Source organism: Odontesthes bonariensis, chromosome 19 (assembly GCF_027942865.1).
Source record: "Odontesthes bonariensis isolate fOdoBon6 chromosome 19, fOdoBon6.hap1, whole genome shotgun sequence".
NCBI lineage: Eukaryota > Metazoa > Chordata > Actinopteri > Atheriniformes > Atherinopsidae > Odontesthes > Odontesthes bonariensis.
Genome location: NC_134524.1, coordinates 617,352 through 627,802, shown reverse-complemented (window position 1 = coordinate 627,802; position 10,451 = coordinate 617,352). Strand labels below are relative to the sequence as shown.

The following is a 10,451-nucleotide window of genomic DNA, read 5'->3' as shown; positions in this document are numbered from 1 at the left end:
AAGGTCCCGAGTCTCAAGATATTTACCAACTCTGACCCTCTTCTCTTTGCTCCCAAACAGAATGATCTCAGTTTTGTCTTCATTTAATTGTAGAAAATTCTCTCTCATCCAGGTGTTTACTTCCTCCAGACACTGACACAGTACGTCTGCTGGGCTGCAGTCGCCATGGTGACAGAGACACATAAAGTTGTGTATCGTCTGCATAACTGTGATAATTGATGTTAAAGTTCTGCAATATCTGACCCAAAGGGAGCATATACAAGTTAAACAGAAGAGGTCCAAGAATTGACCCCTGGGGGACTCCACAAGTCATGGCCACTCGCTCAGATTCATAGCTGCCAATTGTAACAAAATAACTCCGGCCTTCTAAGTAGGACCTGAACCAGTTAAGGACCGCTCCAGAAAGTTCTGAGAGGCTCCTCCCTTAGAGGCTCCTCCCTCAGAGGCTCCTCCCTCAGAGGCTCCTCCCTCATAGGCTCCTCCCTCAGAGGCTCCTCCCTTAGAGGCTCCTCCCTTTGAGGCTCCTCCCTCAGAGGCTCCTCCCTTAGAGGCTCCTCCCTCAGAGGCTCCTCCCTCAGAGAGGCTCCTCCCTTAGAGGCTCCTCCCTTAGAGGCTCCTCCCTTAGAGGCTCCTCCCTCAGAGGCTCCTCCCTTAGAGGCTCCTCCCTCATAGGCTCCTCCCTTAGAGGCTCCTCCCTTAGAGGCTCCTCCCTTAGAGGCTCCTCCCTTAGAGGCTCCTCCCTCAGAGGCTCCTCCCTTAGAGGCTCCTCCCTCATAGGCTCCTCCCTTAGAGGCTCCTCCCTTAGAGGCTCCTCCCTTAGAGGCTCCTCCCTCAGAGGCTCCTCCCTTAGAGGCTCCTCCCTCATAGGCTCCTCCCTCAGAGGCTCCTCCCTTAGAGGCTCCTCCCTTAGAGGCTCCTCCCTTAGAGGCTCCTCCCTCAGAGGCTCCTCCCTTAGAGGCTCCTCCCTCATAGGCTCCTCCCTTAGAGGCTCCTCCCTTAGAGGCTCCTCCCTCAGAGGCTCCTCCCTTAGAGGCTCCTCCCTCATAGGCTCCTCCCTCAGAGGCTCCTCCCTTAGAGGCTCCTCCCTTAGAGGCTCCTCCCTCAGAGGCTCCTCCCTTAGAGGCTCCTCCCTCATAGGCTCCTCCCTCAGAGGCTCCTCCCTTAGAGGCTCCTCCCTTAGAGGCTCCTCCCTCAGAGAGGCCCCTCCCTCAGAGAGGCTCCTCCCTCAGAGGCTCCTCCCTCAGAGGCTCCTCCCTTAGAGGCTCCTCCCTTAGAGAGGCTCCTCCCTCAGAGGCTCCTCCCTCAGAGGCTCCTCCCTCAGAGGCTCCTCCCTCAGAGAGGCCCCTCCCTCAGAGAGGCTCCTCCCTCAGAGGCTCCTCCCTCAGAGGCTCCTCCCTCAGAGGCTCCTCCCTTAGAGGCTCCTCCCTCAGAGAGGCCCCTCCCTCAGAGGCTCCTCCCTCAGAGGCTCCTCCCTCAGAGGCTCCTCCCTTAGAGGCTCCTCCCTTAGAGAGGCTCCTCCCTCAGAGAGGCTCCTCCCTCAGAGGCTCCTCCCTCAGAGGCTCCTCCCTTAGAGGCTCCTCCCTTAGAGGCTCCTCCCTTAGAGGCTCCTCCCTCAGAGGCCCCTCCCTCTGAGGCTCCTCCCTCAGAGGCTCCTCCCTCAGAGAGGCTCCTCCCTCATAGGCTCCTCCCTCAGAGGCTCCTCCCTCATAGGCTCCTCCCTCAGAGGCTCCTCCCTCAGAGGCTCCTCCCTCAGAGAGGCTCCTCCCTTAGAGGCTCCTCCCTCAGAGGCTCCTCCCTCAGAGGCTCCTCCCTCAGAGAGGCTCCTCCCTCAGAGGCTCCTCCCTCAGAGGCTCCTCCCTCAGAGGCTCCTCCCTCAGAGAGGCTCCTCCCTCAGAGAGGCCCCTCCCTCAGAGAGGCTCCTCCCTCAGAGGCTCCTCCCTCAGAGGCTCCTCTCTTAGAGGCTCCTCCCTTAGAGGCTCCTCCCTCAGAGAGGCTCCTCCCTCAGAGGCTCCTCCCTTAGAGGCTCCTCCCTCAGAGGCTCCTCCCTTAGAGAGGCTCCTCCCTCAGAGGCTCCTCCCTTAGAGGCTCCTCCCTTAGAGGCTCCTCCCTCAGAATCTCCTCCCTTAGAGGCTCCTCCCTCAGAGGCTCCTCCCTCAGAGAGGCTCCTCCCTCAGAGGCTCCTCCCTCAGAGGCTCCTCCCTCAGAGAGGCTCCTCCCTCAGAGGCTCCTCCCTCAGAGGCTCCTCCCTCAGAGGCTCCTCCCTCAGAAGCTCCTCCCTCAGAGGCTCCTCCCTCAGAAGCTCCTCCCTCAGAAGCTCCTCCCTTAGAGGCTCCTCCCTCAGAGGCTCCTCCCTTAGAGGCTCCTCCCTCAGAGGCTCCTCCCTCAGAGGCTCCTCCCTTAGAGGCTCCTCCCTCAGAGGCTCCTCCCTCTGAGGCTCCTCCCTCAGAAGCTCCTCCCTCAGAAGCTCCTCCCTTAGAGGCTCCTCCCTCAGAGGCTCCTCCCTTAGAGGCTCCTCCCTCAGAGGCTCCTCCCTTAGAGGCTCCTCCATCAGAGGCCCCTCCCTTATTATCTTGTCTTATTATCCCTCAGACACGTTTCCTTCTGTTTGAAGTCAACATGCAGAAACATCTTGGATGCCAGCAGCTTCACACATCTGCATTTCTTTGGAGCACAGTCCTTAAAAATGAAGGTGACATGTCTGCAGGCTGCAGTATGAAGGTGACCAGTAGGGGGCAGTGTGGGGTGGGCTCTGAAATCACCTGAAAGCTGCGTTTTTGCCACGGAACAGTGACACGTAAGGCTGTGAAAAGTACTGCTGGGTGTTCCATAGCAATGTGGACGTGTCGGCGCACAGAGGAACTACGGCAATACGACAATACGAAATACACACCTGGATATAGGATTTCTGTATTTTATTATTATCTATGTTGCATGTATGATTTTCATACTATTCTTTTTTTTTAAAGTCTGTAATGGTGCTGCTGAAACCCTAATTTCCCCGAGGGAACCTCCCAAAGTGATCAATAATGTTTTATAATCGATATTTTAGTGTCCTTTAAACACTTATATTCTAATTCTGAGCTTTTATTTTAAACTTTTAACGAACATCTTTGTCCAACCAGCTTGAGAAAGGTGCATTCTGGGAGATGCAGTTTAATTTTTCTGTAAATCTGTCGCGTGTTTACGGAAATGAAATGTTCCCAAACTCTTACTTGTTAAGTTTGAAGGTTTCACCAAAGCGTCCCGATCAGATCTGAGTTGTTTCTCGCTCACTAAGTGTCGTCACTCATTGGATGATGATGTCACATGGCCCCGCCCCCCGTTCCATGTTTTACACAAACCATACAAATAAATCCAGAAATCCAACAACAGGCTCTGAAACACATTATTTTTTATTTCTGCAAGCTGCCTAAAGCTGGAGTACGATGACTGCAGGTGTTTCCAGGTGTTTCCAGGTGTTTCCTGACCTCAGGCTCGTCTACATGAATGTGTTTTAACTGAGAACGCTGCTGGTGCAGGAGGCCTCCGTCAGTCTCAGAAGTTGTGCTCAGTGGTGACATCATCAGGGACGCCTTCTTCAACAGGCTGGGCCGTCTCCATGGAGACCGCTTTGTTTCCTGTGGGTGGAGTTAAAGAGGCCTGGTTAAAGTGATGGCGTTGCCATCTCCCCTGGTCCTTTACCCGCCATCTCCTCTGGTCCATCACCTGCCATCTCCTCTGGTCCTTTACCTGCCATCTCCTCTGGTCCTTTACCTGCCATCTCCTCTGGTCCTTTACCTGCCATCTCCCCCGGTCCTTTACCTGCCATCTCCTCTGGTCCTTTACCTGCCATCTCCCCCAGTCCTTTACCTGCCATCTCCTCTGGTCCTTTACCTGCCATCTCCCCCGGTCCTTTACCTGCCATCTCCTCTGGTCCTTTACCTGCCATCTCCCCCGGTCCTTTACCTGCCATCTCCCCATGTCCTTTACCTGCCATCTCCCCTGGTCCTTTACCTGCCATCTCCCCTGGTCCTTTACCTGCCATCTCCCCCGGTCCTTTACCTGCCATCTCCCCCGGTCCTTTACCTGCCATCTCCCCCGGTCCTTTACCTGCCATCTCCTCTGGTACTTTACCTGCCATCTCCTCTGGTCCTTTACCTGCCATCTCCCCCGGTCCTTTACCTGCCATCTCCCCCGGTCCTTTACCTGCCATCTCCTCTGGTCCTTTACCTGCCATCCTTCCCATTTTATTTGTTTTTGCTCTACATGTCAGACCCAGCTGACTGGGAACATCTAACACTTCTTCTCAAGTTCTCTAATCTTTTCCATTTTTTCATCGACTTGATCTGAAAAAAGATATTTCCATTTCTTTGGGTGTTTTTTACAAACCCACAGTGTTCAGAACCAGGTCGGGTTCTCTACCTGAGTTCCTGCTGCAGCAGATCCACACCAGCAGGACGCTGCAGATGCAGTACGGACAGATGACCAGCAGGCGGCAGCAGAGACCTGGGAAGGAGACAGAGGGAGGAGAAGGAGAAGAAGGAGGAGAAGAAGGAGGAGGAGGAGGAGAAGAAGGAGAAGGAGAAGTAGGAGGAGGAGAAGGAGGAGGAGAACCAGGAGGAAGGGAGGCTTTGATGGTGTGAGGAGGAGGATCTACAGGAGAGATGAGAGAAGCTTTAGTCAGTTTATCATCAGGTCACGTCTGTAAACAGGAAGTGATGTCAGAGTCCTGACCTCTGACCCTCAGGGAGCCCTGAGGAGATTTCCCAGCTGTGTCAGTGGAGCACCAGTAGAGACCTTCATCCCTCCTCTGGACTCCTCTGATGACGAGCTCCGCCGCAGATTCAGCTCCGACGTGAAGGCCGTCCACAAAGAAATAAGCAGAAACTATCTGGCCGCTGCTGCGTCTGCAGCGCAGAGTGACATCACATCCTGTCCTCACAGGAAGTGCCGGGATCTCCAGGATCAGACCTTTATCTGAGCAGCAGAGACACAGACAGGTGTCAGCGCCGGTCGCTGGGCTCTGAGCGGACGGCCCGAGGCAGGCGGCAGTGGCGATTCTAGAGATTTATACATGGGGTGGCAGCCATGTATTGTAGGGTGGCAATTTTTTTATGAAGCCCATCTTACCTTGTACTTTGTATCAACCCATATACAACAGTTTTTTCAACGTTAACGTTCGCCTTTCTGATGCTACACACAGAAATTCTGCTAGCCTTACCCACCACTAGCATACTAGCTAACGCCAACTAGCAGACTTTTTAAGAACGGTTCATAGGACTACAATGATATGAAATTCCACAACTTCAATTGGTTTCAGCTCAAGATGTCAAAGGCTAGCCAGTAGCTAGCTAGTTATCAACTTTTTTCAGCTAGGTAGCGCCAGCTATCTAGTTACCGAACTGGCTTGAAAAGCTATCTTGTGGCTAACCGTGACATGAGGTAAAACATAGCTAGCGGTTATCCGGAGACTTCTTTGGACCAACGTGTTTCCTTTTCAAATTTAACATTCTGCAGTTTGACACCGATTTCGGATTGTTTTGCATTTGATTTGATCTTAAAACGGTATTAATAATAATTATCCAATAAATCATCAGTTGGTATTTTTTGACTGGGGTGGCAGACCCCTTTTCAGGGGTGGTAGTTTCGCGTGTGGCAGGCGGCGGTCTCACCTGACACACCGATGCTGACGTCCTCACTCCTCTGTCCTGAAGCGCTTTCACACCAGAAGCGTCCGCCGAAGGGGACGGACAGACCCAGAACACAGAGGGAACCAGAACCTGCTGTACAGTCCTCAGTGAGTCCCCCTGAGGTCCTCTGCACCGTCCATCCATCGGCCGCCCGTCCATCTTCAACACAGCTCAGAGACACCGAAGAGTCTGAGGAGAAGAACTGCTGAAGGTTCGGGCTGATGTTCAGAGAGACTGCAGGACGCACAGAGGAGAGAAAACCCGTCATCACTACTCTTCTCAGTTTGGTAACATGTTCGGGTATGTTTAGTCTTTCATGGACTCACCTGCAGAAACAGTGAGGGCAGACAGCAGCAGCCCAGAAACGCCTGCAGGGGATCAGAAACACAGTTAACGTCTTCAGGAACCTTCTAAACCTTCTGACATCACAAACTCTGTGGCTGTGTTCCAAACCGCATACTACTCCTACTACTCCTACTAACTTTCTTAGTTAGTATGCGAGTTTGAGTAAGCGAGAAGTTCCCGGATGCATACTAGATTCTCTTAAATGTTGGGTATGCATCATGAGGTTACTACTCATACTCAAACTACCCAAGATGCAACGTAACGTGACGTCGCCGATCGTCATTTCCTGTCACAACGGCAGTTTCAAGCTAGCTACAACGAGGGTAGGTTCACTTCCTGTTTTCAAAACAAAAGCACCAATTGTATGGTAATGGCTTTCCCTATGATAAAAGGCAACGGGTATTTTATTTTGTGAAAATAACCGGAAGTGCGTTGCTCACTGCGGCTAGCTTTAGTAGCGCCGAATTCGTGGGAACAAAGTTGTAAACAGCCGGTATTTTGTCAGGTCTCCACTTCCCTGGTTGTAGAGCAGCGGTAACCTTCAGGTAGCAGCGACACCTCTGTGACGGAGAAGATTACAACTACTGGCGCATCAAATATAGCCAGCACGAAACCGTGACGTCATCAACACCGCTCGCACAAGCAGACGCTGCAACCATGCTAGAGGCTTAATGCGGCGCAGCCGTCTGCGACAGCGACGTGTTACTTTAGCGCCACATTGAACAACAAAACAAAACCCGGTTAAAGTAAGGAGAGAAGTTAAAACAGCACAAAGAAGCTAACATGGAGAGCGGGGAGGCCACCGTGTTCATGGTCTGCATGATGGTGATATTAATCATGGACGATCACATGGGGCGTCTAACATGGAGGCTGGAAGAGCTCACAGAGAGAGTCAGGAGACGCAGGATGGAGCGCAGGCCATACTTCTTGGTTTCATGAAGGAAGGAGAGCAGAGCGCCGCAGACAAGAGACCACGTGGAGGTTTAACTTATTAAACACGCCAAGGGTGTGTCCGTGTGTATGAGGAAACATTTCAGCCTGACAACATGACAAGGGGCGGAGCTACCGACCCCCAAGGGGCGGAGCTACCGACAACCAAGGGGCGGAGCTACCAGCCACCAAGGGGCGGAGCTACCAACCACCAAACACCTCCGTCAGATGTGTTCCTGTTGAACCCAGAACAGACCCAGCTGAGGAGAAGGAGCTGAAATGGTCCCTAGTTCCCGAGGGCCGTGGTCCAGAGTTAATCAGAGTTAATTAGAGTTAATCAGAGTTAATCTGAGTTAATCAGAGTTAATCAGAGTTAATCAGGTGGCTTCACCCGCCTGCTGCTCTGCTTTAGGTGCATTTAATGCCTCCAGATGCAGATTCACAATGAAGAAAAGAGTTGATCATGTTTGATTGTTGAACCTGCCTCGGCTTCACTCTGACTTCCTGTTTCAGCTCCTGCAGGAGCAGCAAAACTTTCCCTCAGTTTCTGCCCCCAGCTGGAGCTGCTGTGCCCCTGGTGGGTGGATGGTAGGTGGATGGTAGGTGGATGGTGGGTGGATGGTGGGTGGATGGTGGGTGGATGGTGGGTGGATGGTGGGTGGATGTGGGTGGATGAGTGCAGCAGTTTGACTCACCGAGCAGCAGATTCACGCTCTTCATGTCGTCTGAATGTCCGTCTGACGGCTTCTGCCCCACCACTTCCTGTAAACTGCTGCTCAGAGCAGGAAGGGTTCAGTACCTAAATCTGACACCACCTCTCTGACACCACCTCTCTGCCACCACCTCTCTGAGCTGAAGCTATATTCAGATTCATGAATATAGCTTCAGTTAAGCACTGATCACAGAGCTGAAACTCTACGGACAGCTGCCCCAGCTCAGAGCAGCTGGGTCCTATCAGTGAGATACCAGGATACCCAGATGTTGAACCCAGCTCCTCCTGGGGGTCCCGAGGTGTTCCCAGGTGGGATGTATAATCCCTGCAGAGAGTTCTGGTTCTGACCCGGGGCCTCCTCCCAGGAGGCACCATGACCAGAGGAACCACCTCAGGAAGCAGAGATGGAACCCTGAGGTTCCCTCCTGATCCATGAAACCACGAACAGGACCGGAGACGAGGCGCAGAACTGGTGGAGTCCAACACGCTCCGTAAACCAGAACCACTTTGGGCCGTGGTCCCTAGTTCCCGAGGGCCGTGGTCCCTAGTTCCCGAGGGCCGTGGTCCCTAGTTCCCGAGGGCCGTGGTCTCTAGTTCCCGAGGGCCGTGGTCCCTAGTTCCCGAGGATCGCGGTCCCTAGTTCCCGAGGGCCGCGGTTCCTAGTTCCCGAGGGCCATGGTCCCTAGTTCCCGAGGGCCGCGGTCCATAGTTCCCGAGGGCCGCGGTTCCTAGTTCCCGAGGGCCATGGTCCCTAGTTCCCGAGGGCCGCGGTTCCTAGTTCCCGAGGGCCATGGTCCCTAGTTCCCGAGGGCCATGGTCCCTAGTTCCCGAGGGCCGCGGTTCCTAGTTCCCGAGGGTCGTGGTTCCTAGTTCCCGAGGGCCATGGTCCCTAGTTCCCGAGGGCCGCGGTTCCTAGTTCCCGAGGGCCGCGGTCCATAGTTCCCGAGGGCCGCGGTTCCTAGTTCCCGAGGGCCGCGGTTCCTAGTTCCCGAGGGCCGCGGTCCATAGTTCCCGAGGGCCGCGGTTCCTAGTTCCCGAGGGCCGTGGTCTCTAGTTCCCGAGGGCCGCGGTTCCTAGTTCCCGAGGGCCATGGTCCCTAGTTCCCGAGGGTCGCGGTCCCTAGTTCCCGAGGGTCGCGGTTCCTAGTTCCCGAGGGCCGTGGTCCCTAGTTCCCGAGGGTCGCGGTCCCTAGTTCCCGAGGGTCGCGGTCCCTAGTTCCCGAGTAGATGTGACAGCTGCGTACAAAATGAAGTGTTGTTCTCATCTAACCAGATGTAAATATGATCATTTATTATATTTAATCTATCGTAGCCTAATGTCCCATAGCCATAATATTATTTGTATGTGTATATTCGTTGACACTAAGTAAAATACTTTAAATCAAACTGCAACGAGGAGCATCATTCTTCATGCAAGAGCCGATGCAGAGTGTAGCATCATTCTTCACAAAACAAACTATTGGCAGCGAGAGCCGGTAAGATTGGTGCTAGATATTAGTCCGCGGCTGCCAAACTTTCAAACCAGGAAGCACGAATGGCTGCGGGTGATAAAATATAATTGTAAGGTTGGTTTTACTCCCTAAATCTCTCTATCAACGTAGATATTTGCATCGATAGCCTTGCAAGACAATTGATGTGCTTTGAGTGTTTATTGAATTGGGCAAGACTGTTTTCTTGTGGCAGGCTACCAAAAGTGGATCACTTGCGCTAGCTTAGCAACAGCGGTGGTTTTACAAGGGCTGCATGGAATTTAAAAAAAAAAAAAAAAAAACATTTCTTACACTCTGGTTGACTCGGAAATGAGGTCCAATGTCGAAAATTCCAGAGTGTCGCTCTAATGCTTCCAGATGCAGATTCACAATGAAGAAAAGAGTTGATCATGTTTGATTGTTGAACCTGCCTCGGCTTCACTCTGACTTCCTGTTTCAGCTCCTGCAGGAGCAGCAAAACTTTCCCTCAGTTTCTGCCCCCAGCTGGAGCTGCTGTGCCCCTGGTGGGTGGATGGTGGGTGGATGGTGGGTAGATGGTAGGTGGATGGTAGGTGGATGGTGGGTGGATGGTAGGTGGATGGTGGGTGGATGGTAGGTGGATGGTGGGTGGATGGTAGGTGGATGGTGGGTGGATGGTAGGTGGATGGTAGGTGGATGGTGGGTGGATGGTGGGTGGATGAGTGCAACAGTTTGACTCACCGAGCAGCAGTTTCACGCTCTTCATGTCGTCTGAATGTCCGTCTGACGGCTTCTGCCTCACCACTTCCTGTAAACTACTGCTCAGAGCAGGAAGGGTTCAGTACCTAAATCTGACACCACCTCTCTGACACCACCTCTCTGAGCTGAAGCTATATTCAGATTCATGAATATAGCTTCAGTTTAGCACTGATCACAGAGCTGAAACTCTACGGACAGCTGCCCCAGCTCAGAGCAGCTCGGTCCTATCAGTGAGATACCAGGATACCCAGATGTTGAACCCAGTCGTTTAGATCCCCAACGTGTTGAAAACCTGACAAATACCGGCTGTTTACCATTTTCTTCCCACGAATTCGGCGCTACTAAAGCTAGCTGCAGTGAGCTAACGCACTTCCTGTTATTTTCACAAAATAAAATACCCGTTGCCTTTTATCATAGGGAAAGCCATTACCATACAATTGGTGCTTTTGTTTTGAAAACAGGAAGTGAACCTACCCTCGTTGTAGCTAGCTTGAAACTGCTGTTTTGACGGGAAATGACGATCGGCGACGTCACGTTACGTTGCATCTTGGGTAGTTTGAGTATGATTAGTAACCTCATGATGCATACC

General features: G+C 52.8%; 1 protein-coding gene across 1 annotated transcript; it reads right to left on the bottom strand.

Annotated features, from left to right (window-relative positions):
• Positions 1-4,224: 4,224 nt before the first annotated feature.
• On the bottom strand, positions 4,225-7,694 carry LOC142369094 (uncharacterized). Its single transcript, XM_075451340.1, has 5 exons — positions 7,640-7,694; positions 5,996-6,037; positions 5,652-5,903; positions 4,714-4,956; positions 4,225-4,485 (listed from the first exon to the last, which is right to left on the bottom strand). The coding sequence occupies exons 1-5, from the start codon at positions 7,662-7,664 to the stop codon at positions 4,361-4,363; spliced, it is 687 nt and encodes a 228-aa protein (XP_075307455.1). The 5' UTR covers positions 7,665-7,694; the 3' UTR covers positions 4,225-4,360.
• Positions 7,695-10,451: the final 2,757 nt, after the last annotated feature.

Coding starts and splice junctions, on each gene's coding strand:
- LOC142369094 (XM_075451340.1), bottom strand. CDS start 7,664: ATGAAGAGCGTGAATCTGCTGCTCG. Junction 6,038..7,639: donor GAGCGTGAATCTGCTGCTCG/GTGAGTCAAACT, acceptor GATCCCCTGCAG/GCGTTTCTGGGCTGCTGCTG. Junction 4,957..5,651: donor CGTCAGCATCGGTGTGTCAG/GTGAGACCGCCG, acceptor TCTGCTGCTCAG/ATAAAGGTCTGATCCTGGAG.